Source organism: Poecilia latipinna, unplaced genomic scaffold (assembly GCF_001443285.1).
Source record: "Poecilia latipinna isolate Pla-1442-1.1 unplaced genomic scaffold, P_latipinna-1.0 Scaffold1642, whole genome shotgun sequence".
NCBI lineage: Eukaryota > Metazoa > Chordata > Actinopteri > Cyprinodontiformes > Poeciliidae > Poecilia > Poecilia latipinna.
Genome location: NW_015114258.1, coordinates 4,967 through 20,345, shown reverse-complemented (window position 1 = coordinate 20,345; position 15,379 = coordinate 4,967). Strand labels below are relative to the sequence as shown.

General features: G+C 41.9%; 1 protein-coding gene across 3 annotated transcripts in view; it reads left to right on the top strand.

Moving 5' to 3' along the window:
• The window catches only part of pax7a (paired box 7a), a 60,751-nt gene extending 54,026 nt beyond the window's left edge, over positions 1 to 6,725 (top strand). For all 3 annotated transcript variants that reach the window (XM_015059612.1, XM_015059611.1, XM_015059610.1), the window contains 2 exons: positions 1,822 to 2,071; positions 4,015 to 6,725. In XM_015059612.1, the coding sequence (XP_014915098.1) occupies positions 1,822 to 2,071; positions 4,015 to 4,130 (366 nt within the window). In that variant the 3' untranslated portion in view covers positions 4,131 to 6,725. The remainder of the gene's footprint in view (positions 1 to 1,821; positions 2,072 to 4,014) is intronic.
• Positions 6,726 to 15,379: the final 8,654 nt, after the last annotated feature.

Genomic DNA, 15,379 nt, shown 5'->3' with positions numbered 1-15,379 from the left:
ACCCTCTATCTGATCCTTCATCAGGCTTAAAGCATTGTGCTGAATCTGTATTGATTTTTATTTAGCAGTGTGAACACAAACCAAATGAGAATCCCACCTTTCCAATGACATGTGCCCTTTCCCCTCAAGGAAAACTTGAATTATTAACCAAGAAACCAAGAATCTTCCTCTTTTTTTTTGTCTTCATGAGGACGTCTGAAGGATACTGTCACATGCGCCAGCTCTAGTCACACTCTGCAGCTAGCTCCGTCCCAATTTGCTAAAATAGCAAAACTGCATCCCGCCAATGATAAGAAGTCATCTTCTCTTGAAGAACTTTTATGAGCATGAATAATGATTGGGCCAATTGTTGGCTATTCTGTTTAATAAGGAAGCGATGTAATCGAGCTTTAATTAGCCAGAAACTGAAATGGACTCATGCCCTCCAGCTGCCTCTCTCAGGACACTTCCCTCCTTCCCATTTCACTTTCAGCAAACCACCCTCATCTTCCAGCTCGGCATGTTCAGCTCCATATGTGAGGAAGCAGAACATGTGTCCGACACGAAGAGGGCCATGAATCTCTCGCTTATAGATAAATGTCACATGCTTTGTCCGCAGATGTGGACGGGAGGTGGTGGGGGTTTTCCTTACTGATAGAATTAACATGTGGAAGTGACTAACCAGCCTTTGTGTTTCTGATGTGCTTCGGGGTGCTTCATATTTCCAGGGAGGCCCTTAGAAATGATTAATTTGCAGAATGTGGTTAATTTCCCCTCTCAGCGGGATAACTCCTGGCCCGTGCACGTCCAACCGTTTTCCTTACCCCTTGTTTTGCTGCATGCTGGAGCGTATGAGCATGTGCCGGTTTGTGCATGCATGCTTGCAAACATATGTGTGGGAGTGAATCAGCCCCTGTTTAACTACCTCCATGATGGGCTAATTGGTTTAGCAGCAAAGGGGCCAAAGGCCAGTGCAGCATAGCGAGGCTCAACATGAACCTGATGTTGAAAGGAAGAGAGAAGCATGTGTGGGACAGTTCCTATCTGTTTTCCTTTTTCTTTTTTTTCAAACAAAACCTATTCTCTCCCACAAACCCAGAAAGAAACTTGCAGCACGAGGAAAGCTATATTTTGCACTTCATACGAGAGGAGACGTAATCTCTTCCATTTCAACATAATTTGAGACCTTCTTCTGACGAATGTCACTAGCTATTACACTAATCTACTGTATTGAAATGGGAGCTCTTACGCATTATCAATAATATACACGCTGTAATGTTCAAGGCGAACTCAAACTTGCAGGATCAGTGGCCCCCTTCACTTGGGTTTGTGGTGCCTACTTTGTGCAGGGATCTGAGGGGATCATTTACCAGTTCCAACTCCATTACTATTCATGAGATGGGTAGGCTAGGGGCGAGGGATTAGGGACTCCCTTGGTGCTTGTTGTGCCACAGGCTTGGGCTCAGGCCTCAGGCTCTGGGACACAAGCTGTCTGGCAAGGATGGTGGGTCTATTATCATACTGGGACCCTTCTGTCCCACCGTAGAACAGTTACTGTCAGGACCAGCTAATGGAAACAGCGTCTCCTGTTCCTTTTCTGTTTTCCTTAACCTCAACAACCTCCTTGTTCTCTTTCACTTGCTCCAAAAAGAGATGGAGAAGTTTCTTCCCTCGTTTGAAAGTTTGAAACGATGTACTTCTGTTGACTTTCTTCGCCACGGAGTGCAAAGATTGGTGCTGCACTCGCAGGGAGGAGAGAAACAAAATGTTTCTGAACTCTGTCACTCCTTTGATCCTCAGATGGTCTAACCTTCAAACATCTTCCTCTTCCTCTCCCTCCAGGTGATGAGCATCCTGAGTAACCCCAGCGCTGTACCCTCGCAGCCGCAGCACGACTTCTCCATCTCCCCCCTTCACAGCAGTCTGGAGAGCTCCAACCCCATCTCGGCCAGCTGCAGCCAGCGCTCCGACACCATCAAGAGCGTGGACAGCCTGGCTTCCTCCCAGTCCTACTGCCCGCCGACCTACAGCGCCACCAGCTACAGCGTGGACCCCGTCACTGCGGGATACCAGTACAGCCAGTATGGCCAGAGTAAGCAAACCTTTCTTTATTTGTTCTGTTTCTGTCTTTAAAGAGCTCCACTTAAGCATTTTTATTTTATTGGGATTTTAAGTGATTGACGAAGAAAAAGTAGTCCTTACCTGTGAAGTTTTCACAATCACAACTCTAAAAAGTGTGGCATGCAATTATTTCCCCCTTTTCTCACAATTATATCTGTAGTTCCTTTAGGTCTTTATCGGTTTTACTAATTCATCTTTGCATAGTAACTCATATTTAGCCATGTTGAACGGAGCAGTTGGGAAAGGATCCCCACAGCATAATGCTGCCTCCACCACGTGTGGAGGGGATGGTTAGTCTTAGACAGATTGAAGAGCGCATTTTGTGAACATAGATCTTCAAGTATTGCACTAGATTCTCAGTTAGATCAAGGTCCCGACTTTGACTGGGTCATTTCCGTGCTTTATTTCATTCTACTCTATTATAACTCTGTCTACATGTTTGGTCTTCCTGAAGGCTGGCTCAGTGTCTAGAGCTTTGCAGTTACTAGGAAGTTTTCTCTTGGCATTGCTCTGAGTTTAACTTCCATTGAAAAAGTCATTGTTACTCCAGAGCAACAATGGGGCTCCAGGCTACTTCTGTGATCAACGTTTTCCTTGCCCAGGCTGTTGGTTTAGGTAGGCGACCCTGTCTTATTAGGTTCAGAATAGTGCCATATTTCTGAAGACGCAATGGGTCAAATAGAGTTTATTGAGAGGTACCAGAGTAAAAGGGTGCTGAATATAAAAACATGCAACAATTTTCAGATTTGTATCTGCAAAAAATGTTGCAACCCATCCATGACTTTCTGTCAGTCTCACTGTTCGTTGGTTTATCACACAAAATTCCAGGAAAATGTGTTCAAGTTAGTGGTTTGTAATGTGAGAATATGTGTAAAAAAATGTGGAAAAATATGAATCCTTGTTCATGTTGGTGAAGAGGTGATGCCTCCTGACCCTTCCAACCCTGGGTTGTGAAGGCAGACACGTGCTCTTGATAAAACCCGCCCTGCCACCCCCCCACCCTCCCTCGTGCTTCCACCTCCATCCTGGTGCAGAGCTACCTCAGTCACACCCCACTCCACTTGGATGGGAAAGGGAAGAGGGCTACTTCAAAGGACGGCACGCCCTCGGGGCCCGCAGTGTCCTCTTGCCCACCTCTAATTCTCTCGTCTGGATCCCGCACACACATGTGTGTCCCCCTCAGGACAGGAAAAGAGTTTGCTTTATTAGATTAGCATAATTGACTGATGCTGTCACAGCCATTCATGAGAGCTAAAATGAAGCACACTTCCCCAAACAAGGCAGCCAGCAGCAGCTATCTGACATTTGTTTGTTATTTACGTGGAGGTTCCAGCGTTGACGGGGCGCTTTGTGCATTGAGGATCTGCACAAGCGAACCCGTAACAGTCTGTCACGTTTCAGGGTGTGTGTGTGCTCAGTGGAGGAAACTGATGGCAGCACGGATGTGATCTGATGTGAGGTTAATTAAGACGGTGATTGAGCACAGTGGATGGGTAATGAATGGAGGGGAGAGGAAAGAGCTGCTGTCTGACGATGAAAATGATCGGCCATGTGGAGTGTGGAGGGCATGAAATCGGAGATGCCAGTAGTAATGAAGACTGGCACACAGAACACACACGGGGACCCCAGTGACTGACAGCATGGAGACTCCACCGGGATGCACATGCTCCGTGCCAGCAGCGTGCCAACCTCAGACAAGTGACAAGGGAGGGGTTTTTATCTTTCACTCTAGCTGTCTGAATTGTTTTTTATTTGACTCAGTCTTCTCTGCCACAACTTGTTTCAGACTTAATCAGAGGGATGAGATGAGAGCGAGTGGGACGTGGGCCGCTGAGGTCCACCACCTGTCTCATGCGTGTGTGTGTGTGTGTGTTTTTTTTTTCTTCCCCCCTCTTCTCACTGTTTTCTGTGCAGCCGCCGTGGACTACCTGGCTAAGAACGTGAGCTTGTCCACCCAGAGGAGGATGAAACTCGGGGACCACTCGGCGGTGCTGGGGCTGCTGCAAGTGGAGACGGGACAGGCCTACTAAAGAGGCCCCAGATGCATCCTCCACTTCCTGTCTCCCTGTTTCGCCCGCCTCTGCCTCAGCTCGCTCCACGCTCTTCATCAAGACTGGACTCCAGGTCGCCTCTCTCCTGCCCCGCCATGACATTGGAGAAAGTGACGCTTTTGGGGAATTCAAACGCTTCTTCAGGCAGATTCCAATCCTTAAAGCCTTTTTAGCAGCGAGGGCCCAAACAGGACCCCCAAGATGGCGGCTCCGCGTCTGCTTGGACTCCTTCTTTGTCATGGCTGCAGTCCAGTACACATTTAGAGCCATCAACAACAACATGTACTTTGACCTTGCTGTTCATAGTAGTTAACACAGCCAACATCATTTGAGTAACTCTTATTCCTTGTTCCTTTTTTGATATTGTTAAGCTTATTGTTGCTGTTATATGATTATGGTTAATGTGATTTTTGTTGTTCGAATCCATTCGTATCTCTTTTATCTGTTTGATGTCGGAGCGTTAAAAGACACACACACACAAAAAACACACACACACACACACACAGAGGATGACTGAGACGACACGGAAGCGGGTGTCTGTTGCGTGTGTGTGTGTGTACGTTCGCGTGTCGGCACATTCACACTAGAGGAGATGATTGTTTTCCAAGCTGCTGCTCCCTGAGCTCCAATGCTCATGAGCGATTTGACCTTCCCACTTTCATATTCCTCTTGACATTCCTAAAGAACTTGGCCACTCGGTGGGAAGTCTGGCTGGATGGATTCAGCAGGGAATTTAAGCAGCATATTGGCGGCCAATAGCTCCCCCCTTTCCTCCTCATAACCTCCATCCCATTCTTAGCCGCGGCCCACAGGGAAAGGGGGACATTGTTTGCAAAAACAGGATTGGGGAAATTAATGTGTTTTGAAATATGGATCTTGCCAAGGAGGGCTAACTCACTTAAACCACCAGCTTCCTTCCTTCCCCCACTCCCCGGAAAGCCCATCTTCCGGGGGAATCCTGTGTTTGGCTTAAATACTGTAAAGCTGATTAAAATCACCCAAAATAATGTCAAAGTTAATTCACAGTGACCCTTTTCCATTAATAGCCCAGCCTTTCGGTTCCTTTTCCCCATTTTGTAAAAATGCACCTTCAGTTCATTTCCACTTCCTGAATTTTTCCAAGCATTCCTTCGAAGCATTCCTCACGATCCGTCTATAAAAAAATATATATAGAAGAGCATTCCAGCGTTTTCTGGTTCTGTTGTGAGATTAGAGAGAAGACAAGCTGTGCCATTCACACGCGCTCTGGAAAATCACATAATCCAGTCAGCTGTGAAAGGGCACAGGTAACGCCGCTGATTGGCCCCCCACTTCGGTTTGGACCGGAGCCTCGGTCTGTAATCCTCCAGCTTTGACGAACTTACCGCAATGTAAAAAAAAATAAGAAAGGAGTGAAAAAATGAAATAGTTAATATGAGACATTGATGTTGCACTCATAGTTGACTTTTGAGATGACGGAGGATCAGCTGTTCCTTGTAGGTGTTAATATTTTTACTGACATCACTGTCTGCGGAGGATTCGGTCCTCTGTCGCCTTTAAAAACAGTGGGGAAAAAAGTGCATTTCCAGGAGCAGATTGTGTATTGTTTGGTTATAAAGAGTATGTTTTATACTAAAATAATGAGTATGAGGTCAGTGAGGGAACTCTGAAAGTAAATGTTTTTTTTGTTTTTTTTTTGTTTCTTTAACCGGCCTTTTTTTGTTTCTGTTGGGGGATTTTTGTATTTAATTGGTTAAGTTGTTTGAGCCAAAAAAAAAAAAAAGCTTTTGTTACTGTTTTTGGCCCACATGAGAATGAATTTGTATAAACTAGTAAAGTATAAATTGCATTGAAAAAGTGTAAAGGTAAACTGTGTTAAGGAGGATCAAAATGAGCTCAGATATATAAAAAAAAAAGCTTGGCTTCTCAGATGGACTCCCGCCTGGACCACAATGTAAATTTAAAGAGTGGCAGAAAGAGACGGCTTCACCTGCCGGAGAGTTTCTACCAGAAGGTTTCCACAAACTGATTATGAACGGACCACGGACCTAACCCCACCCGCACCCAGAGCCATTTTGGTTGTGACTCTTGTTGACGGATGTGAGTGACAGTGAAGCCCCTCTCGAGGGTGAGGGGGTGAAACTGAAGAGTCAGGTTTTCATTTGTGGACCAATAAGACTTCAGGAGAACAAAGCGACGCTGACTCCGCACTGAACGGCAGCAGCTGCTGCTGCTCCACTTAGACACCTCACTCTTGTACATTTTAAACCTGAAGAATTTTAGAATTGTCTTTAGTGTATTGAGCCCATTTCTAACACTTGGATATTTAAGGCATACAGCTCCTTATTCTTCCTCCTCTTCCTCTTCCTCCTGTCTCTTTGAGCCCTAACCTGTTTTAGTTGCTTTCTGACATCTGTGCTTTGCTTTACTCCTCTTTCCGTTCCGCATGTGTGTATATTATCATGGTATAATTTATTCTGCTGTATGAAGTATTAGAGTAGTGGGAAACTTGTATTGGTATTTACTACCTTCAGCCTGTTGGTGTGTTTAATGTAACACTGGCGTAACTGTTATCAATTAAAGATCCAAAACTGACTTCCTGTGTGTTTGATTGGTCAATAAATCCTGCTAATTTTTTCATGTAATTGATTAATATGCTCAGGGCAAAAAAAAAAAAAAAAAGTGCCACCTATAGATAATCTAGTCCTAAAGTTATTTAAATCTTTATTTTCCAAGTGTGAAAAACAAAAAATGAATAAAATTGAAATCTTACGGGAAAACCATAAAAAAAAGTCCTGCAAAATTACACTGTATGCAAATTCCTGAAGTTGTATTTATAGGATACATTTTCTTTTTTTAATAAATAAGTATCAGACATGTGACAATATGGTAAAATACTGACTTCTTCATCTTAAAATTGTTTTAGGTTTTTTGTTTGTTTTATTTCAACAGTTTCTAAAAGATTATGGGTTGTGCAGGCTTTTAATCAAACAGAAAATTAATTGATTAAAACATTTTTCTAATTCATGCATCAAAGCATGTGTTTCTAAATGTGGTCTGATCTTTACTGTGCCCAAAAGAAAGTACAATAAAGAAAAAAAATATATATGTTTTTACACTGGAAAAAACCTGGAGGTTTTATGGGGGAAGGCAAGGTCTTGATGCATTTACTAAACAAGAAACTGAGATTTTGATCTTGGAAAATTGGCAACTAATTATTGTGTCACCTTTCAATTGCATCAAGGGGTCAGTACTTATGTGTCATTAATGCAAACATGGTGAAGAGTCTTTTGGGTTTTTTTTTTACTTAAAGCCTTGAAACATGATGATCCTGGCAGAAAACCTGGAAACGCTTCATCTAAAGTACAGTTCAGCAAACTGAAAGCAGCATCTGAAGGAATTACTACCTTAAGGAGTAAATGCTGCCCCTCTTGAGAATTATGCAACAAGTCATTGACAAATCATCTATCCGTCCACAAAGCTCACACACGTGTGAGTGTACGTCCTCCTTGTGCGTCCGTGGGGGTCACTGGGCCACCGTTGACTTTTTGGAGTGCTGTTGATGTGATTAGCGAGTGATGAGAGCTCAGACGTCTGAGAGGGAGAGTCACAGACAGCGTGTGCGTCTCACCGCAGCTGTAGGAAGTAATTCATTCCGCCCGCTGACCAGCAACGCTCGTCTCAGCCCGCTGTCGGCCAGGGAATGCAGCCTGCAAATCTCTGTGGTATGGTGTGAATGTAGGGGAACTAACCGGTACGGTATGGCAGCATCCGCTGTGTTTTATATTACATGACAGAACACTGCAGCACATTTAGTGTTTTACCAACAGCACTGCTGGAGACGTGTCAAACACGCCTTAGGTATGTTCTTTTAGTCCTGGCTTACTTTTAGGAACATTTCATCATGCTGGATGTGACAGCCGACGTTATATAGCATAAGCAAAAATCTGCGTACATTTAGATTCATCCCCTTTAGTTATGATACCACTAAATAAAATACAGTGCAAACAATTGCCTTCATCGTATTAGTAAACTGTGTTGGTCCATTATGTAAATTCCCAATAAAACACATTAAAGTTTGTCATAGCTTCTTCCCTGTCCCCCTGAAGACAAGCATCCCAAAAGCATTATGCTGCCACCACCATGTTTCACAGTGACGATTGTGAAGCAGAGGGGATTTACATTGTTATGTTTTTCTGCCCCACTTTGCCCTGGTCTCACTTATTTTGGTTGCAGCAGATCTTATTTAGAGGCATCAGTGTAAAAGTCGCTGAAGACAAACACATCCAAATATATCAATATTTACGTCCACTTCATAATTACACGCTACTTTAGCTTCACCTGATGTATTTTATTTTTGATAAAATACAATAAGGTTTATGATGGAGAAGTGGTAACATATGAAATCGTTAAATTCATGAAAAAAATATATAAATCAATTCTCACTATTAAGTATTAGCAGGATGGGCCAGCATTATGAGAAAAAATAAACTGTTAAAAGAAGCCATTGTTGATCTAGCTAAACTTTATTTATTTGAAAATCAACAGAATAATATTCCTCTAAGACTGTAATATAAACTATGGTGCTTTCATTTAGACTTGAGTGTTAATTACAAACAAATTATGAATTTAAAAAGCAAGCCGCCGCGTTCCACACCAGGTTCCATCTGTCAGTGAGTTCAGAAGGTAAAAACAGATCCTCTCAGCATTTTAAATGTGCATTGTTATGCGTCTCTGTGTCTTCTCTCATATATTTCTCTAAAAGTTTGTGTTCTGGTTGTCCAGATTAGACCTTGGCATGTGCTATGGTTGTCCCCTTTGCTCCTGCTCGTCTCCTGGGGAATTTCGTCTCCCTCCGGTGCGCTGTCACTCGGACCGGGCGAGGTGGAGGCTCAGGCGGTGGGGTTTTTTTTGTGGGAGAGCTTTGTGACACTTCCCTCATCTCCTCCTTTGATCCCCTAATTGATTGACTACAGGAGCAGGGGATAAACAGAGCCCACAAGAGCCCATTCCACTCGCCTCTCTGGAGTGCTTTAGATAAAACGAAGAAGGCCCGAGCTCTCCGTTCCCCCCCTTTTTTTCCCCTCCCGTCTCTATACGGACACACGGCCATTGAAGGTGGCTCGGTGTCATGGTGGCTTAGCTGTGGGCTGCGTCCTCAGGCCCGGAAGCTTGCGTCCTTCCCCCTGAGCGTAAATGGCCTGCGGTAATGGGTTTGTTTAGATCACAGGGATGGAAATGAAGCTCGGAGACCAGGAGGCCCTATCTCTCCGGAGAGGAGTCTCCACAACTTCAGCTTGGTCATATTCACTCTCACAAATGGAGTGGAGGTTCTGATTCAGATCTGATTTAGGACCAGGCTCAGAAACCTGGAGAATCAGGACAGCCGGGAGACGGCAGAACGCCAAACAGAAAGGCTCAAAACATTCTCATTTTCAAAAGAAAGCAGTGTTTGAAGATGCAACTTTAACACCATTTCCTGCAGATATGATAATTATATTCTAATTTTACAAATTTGTCTTCAGAAAGAGTTCAGAGCCGTGTGCAGGTATGCTAAGAAATGATTAAGAGATGCTCCGGGGGTCTTGGTTTTATTCTTTGAGATTATGTGTCACAGGGAGTAAAAAGCTCCCAGCTGTCGCCATGAAAGTACTTACAGTATAATAATCCCCCAAATCCTGTAATTATGCCAGCATACGCTGTGTACCTGAGCCTCAGCTTTGTGCTCGTCACCTCGAGGATCCCCCTGACACAGACACAGACGCGCAGCCTGCCGTGCATACATCTCCTTCCCAACGACGGCGCTTGTGCTGGGAGGGAATCTTATTTTCAGAATATTTCAGGTATTTTGAATTTCATGGTTTCCCCTCTCAGGTATTATAGACAGATCATCTGTCCCACAGAAGTAAAAAAGAAGGAGCTCAAACAAAGATTGCTCCATACTATAGTCATCTGATTGGATGATGAGATTTATTTTACCTTTATTACATCCAATCTACAGGATAATACTCTATAATATCAGTCCAGACGCCTTGCAACGTCTTGCAAAAGTATTCATACCCGTTGAACTTTTACACAACCACAAGCATCTGTGTGTTTCATTGGGACTTCTTTTTTTATGACATGGAAGTGTTTGAGATAATTTTATTTCCTTATATTTTACCTTCATTTAATCAGGAAGCATCATAAAGATCAGAAATGTGTTTTATAAAGAAAACTTGGTCAAAGTTACCCAAATCAAAACCATGCAAACAATAAAGCACCTCTTCACTGCATTTTCTCATACTCTAGAAACGATTAATGGATGTAAGGGTTTTTAGGTTTTGAATCTTTAATAGCATTTCTGGAAACTGGTGGATGGTGGGGAAAAAACAGATAGAAACCAGTTGGAGGTAACTGCCTAACAGCAGGAAAGGTAATGAGGCATAAATAATTTTCTCAATGATATATATATATATATATTTTTTTTTACCAAATTCCAACCAACTATATCATTGGAAACGCAAAGGTGGATGAAAGATTTTGCATTTGAAATTCATAATATATGATGCGTTTATTGAAGGTGGCATGAATGTGCAGTTACACAGAAAGATGATTTTAACATTTATTATTTTTTGCTAATAATATTAAACACAGTTATGTTGAAAATAAGTTTGTCTCCTAACTAAATTAGAATTATGAACATTTAATCCATATTCCTACGTACATGTAGAAGGTCAGTCACCCTGTCAGTCTTCGTACCAGCCGATGTTAAAATACCTAACCTGTCAAAGTTTTGCACTTCAGTCCAATAAACTTTGCTTCACGTGAAAATAAAACCAATTTTAAACCCTTAAAAATCTCCCTGTAGTGGCTGAAATACAGTCTGATGATCCTCTACTGCCGGTGCTACAAAAGCAGAAGACATTTAGACAAAATTGTGTCAATAAAAAGCTGAAAAGTGTGGATTGAATTCTTATATTTTACTCCAAAAATGTCATTGCATAAAATCAAATGCAGCAACTTGCCTTTGGAAACCATCTAAACAGTAGAAGAAGGTGCTCTATTTAAATAAAACTGAAACACAGGATTTACAGAGCTCTGTTGTTCCATAGGAAGAGTTAATCGTCTCGCAGGTGAGAAAATGTGGGTATGATTTCTTCCTCTGCCATGCCCTTTGGTAAGGCACTTCACTGCAGGTTAGCTCCAGTCTAAACCACTTTCAGTGGCCAGCATTGGTCAAATTTCAGTTAATTTTGCTATAAACTATAAGTGGTAAAAAAAAAAAAAAAAATGCTGACATGGCACATACCACTAACAAACACCATCACCACAGTGAAACATGGTGGTGGCAGCATCATGTTGGGATGTTTTCATATAGCAGAGATTGATAAACATGTCAGAGTTGAATTGAAGGTGAGTAGAGCTAAAAAGACAAGCCCTTGAAAAAAAAAAACAATTAGAGGCTGGAAAAGACTTGAGGCTGAACTTAAAATGTACAGAACAAAGATAGGGCATAGCAAAGATGGAGGAAGGTGCCTTGGTTACATGGAAAACAAACAAACAAAAAAACTTTTCGCTTGTACAACATGCAAGAGATGCAAAGATAGTAGAGAGAAACCCCAACAGCTGTAATTCTTGCAGAGGCGATCCTACAAAATCAGGCGGCTGGATAGTATTTCAGGCAGCACTATTCAGCAGTTTGAAGTACTTTGAAAGCCAGGTATCATTTTTCCTTCTTGATTTATTATTTTTATTATCTTTTTTTGATTGTTTTTAAGCATCCTTCTGTTAGCTTTTAGATGTGTTGAAGGCCTTGGTCTTGATCTGCTTCAGTTTTATGTTTCGCCACGACCTACTAGATCAGCTGAGCGGATGCTGTTGGTTGTTCCTAAACCTCAGAGAAGATCCAAAATTATGGAGCAAGCAGCTATGAAATAATAGACAGGATTCCTCTCTTGCTGTTTTTCTCTCTCTCTTAAAAACACTCTTGTTTAAAGTGGCTTTTGACACATCTCAAATCAATTCATTGTTGATTATTTACCACCATCTCTGTTGTACATTTTCTTCTTCTTCTTTTATTCTTGTTTTTTTTTTAATCATTTTTTTCATTTGTGCCTTGGTTTGATTTGCTATAGTGTTGTTTGGTACTTTGGTTAGACACTTTTGCTTCTTTAAATGGCCTCCATAATTTAAACTGGATTTTACTCTTTTCCATACACAGTTTTGGTTCCATCACATGAAATTCAACTAAATACAATAAAATCTTTGGCTGGATCATGACAAACTGTGGAAAAGTTCAAGGGGTATAAATACTTTTGCAAAGTGCCGCATGGATGCCGCAGCAAACACCTCCCTCAGAGCGGCTTTTCTATAAAACAAAAGGAGCAGGAATAAAGTCAGAGTAAAGTTATGAATCTAAGATAAGAATCGCTGTGAAGCTGAGCTCAATTTAAAAATCTGAGCTGCATTCTCAAACCAATTAATATTAATAACAAAAATGGAAATGAGTGCAGAGGCAGCCCTAAGTAAAGAACAAGCTGGGTGCATTCAGTCAGGAGATTCATATACAAGCCCTTTTCTCAGGAGAAGTGGGCTCCAAACAGGCGTGACGGCAGGGCATAGACCGCCATACACAGAGACAATTTTTCTAGATAATAGCCTATCACGCAGGATACAATTTAAATTAAAAAATGCAATTTTCACCTTGAAATGAACAAATGATTACAATTTCTATACAAATTAAGGCATCCAGGCTGCGCCTCAGTACTGTGCCAAGGCCATGAAACCTGACATAATTACCATGAAATACATTTTCAAATATTTGTATTTTGTCCATCGCTTTAAAACATGCCACTCTGCCTTCTGCGGGTTTGTGATCTCACCTTCTGGGGGAAATACATAAAAAAAGGAGAGAAAATCATCAGAGATGAAAAGCTCTTCAACAGGAGAGATAAAAATGTAGAGGAGAGAAGAAGAAGAAGAAAAAAAACAACCTCCCATACACAGGGTAAATCGGCGCAGCTCAGCACAGCGGCCCCCAGAGCTATCTCTAAAAGCCAAATTACTGCTCCTTATCTAAGGAATCATATCTAGCAGTTATCTGCTCCTGAGATAGGCTCCCTCTCTCTCTCCTGTGCCTCGCGCTCATCGCCAGAAAAGCTATTTATTCGTGATTACAGACACCCTTTGAATAAAAGATGTTTGTGTTTGAGATCCAAAGTTTTGACGGATTCCGAACTCTTCAGATTCTTCAGAGAGACGAGGATTGAAGGCAGAACACCTTATTTGGGCGAGGTTGCTGGGAGGTGGTCTTCAGCTGGGGGAGAGAGAGAGAGAGGGATGAAAGTGTAGCCGATGGGAAACACGAGACAAGACCTAAAACTTCTCTGACGCTTCGTATCACACGCGCTTTCAGAGGGGATTCACACTGAGGCGAGGTGTCGAATTGACTTTAAATGCTGAACTTTGTGTTTGAGGGACACAGAGGCAGGAAGTTCCTGCATGTGTTCTTCTAAACGGAGGCATCAAAAGTTTGGAGATTGCTATTGATAAGTAAAGGTGGGGAAAAATGTACAAGTGAAGAAATGAAGCTCTGGCAAATATTTAAATCTGGTTCCTGCATGTTTTACTTCTGCATGCTCAGATTTCCAGATGCTAACGTTTATCTTTTATTCTGGATATTGGAGTAGAAAACAGTTAAGTTACCTTGCAAGGTCACCTTTCACTGCAACTCTTTGGAGGTATGTCTTAATGCAAAATGCAAACAATTTTGCATTAAGACACAATACAAAATGTCTTATTTGCATCTGAAATGCGAATAATTTTGCAATATTTCTTTCTTCAAGATAACTCAGGTGAGGTAGTGATAATCAAAGAACAGGAATTTTAAAATCTCACGAAAGATTATCCATGAAGTTCAAATCTGGACTTTGACTAGGTAATTTAAACATATAAATCCAAGTCTCTTCAGCTTTTCAACTACATAATGCCTTCATCACTGTGCTTCAAAGTGTAAGTAGTGTGTTTAGAGTGAAGGGCAGTTTTCTGTTTTGTGGTTGTAATGTGAACTTTTGGGGGTTTTATTACTTTCCATAAACTATCGAGCAACACAATGCTGACATATGCATGTTTCATAGTGGGAGTGATCAGAGCGGTAAGAACAGTTTTAGAGGTTTTTTTATTAAAATTTTTTCTTGATTAGGCTGGACTAACTCCAATCATCTTCAACATCTACAACAGCAGGGCTTGACAAATCTGGGATAGATTAGCATTCACTGAATAAAGATTAATTATTTTCTTTGATATTTTTGCTCTGTAAAAATTGAATTTGTTAAATCAAAGATAAAATCTCCTCTGAGTAGAAGTTAGAGTAAAAAGGTTACTTTTCGGACATGTTTCTTTTGTCTAGGTTGCATGAAGTTTGAAAACTCAAATATTTTCCCATAGTTTGCTTTCTTTTTTAAAAAAATAGTTATCCAGTTTTAAAAGCGATTATGGCTCTTATGTTAAAAACAAACGCAGAAAATTAGAAAGATCTCCTTCTGACTCGCAGATAACACACCAAGTCCATTTCTCAAAAAGCGCCCATCAGGAACAACTTGTTAATCTCATAGCGCCTCCTTTCTCCCTCCTGTTCGCCTCCTTTTTCTTCCCCTTCCATCTGTTGAAGTCTCTCAGCCAGAGAGGCGCACATCAGATTTCAATAGTTGACCTCTTAATGCTGAGGTCAGTGCTGCACCGGCAGCGATTTCACACTCAAGATGAAAGGGAAATGAACACTGAGGACGCTGGGGGGTGACATGGGGCCCTGACCACGCCGGCCATGCCACTCGAACCGCTTCACTGCACCAGGCTGGGATCTGCAGGGCAGCCATGGAGGAGGTGCTGAGATTGAGGTTTGGATAAAGTCACTGACCTACAACAGATACACACTGACTGGCAAATTAGTTTAGAGATAAAGCACAGGCCCAGCTAGACAGGTATGGATACAAGCTCAAAGGTTTTTATATTTCCTTTGCAGCTCTGGTTTGGGGAAAAAAAAAAAAAAAAAAAAAAAAAAACATACAGTAAAGTTGGGACTTTTTCCAAAATCAGAAATAGTTTCCAGCATTGAAAGAGGCTCTTATTCTTCTCCAATGACATGGCCATGTGGAGAGTTGGATGGAGGAGCAGAGTTTTTCATTTCAAAGTTGAAGAGGCTCACAAAGGGTCAGGGACACTCATGTATTACACAAAGGGGGGTAAAAGCACAACCATGTCCTGTTCAG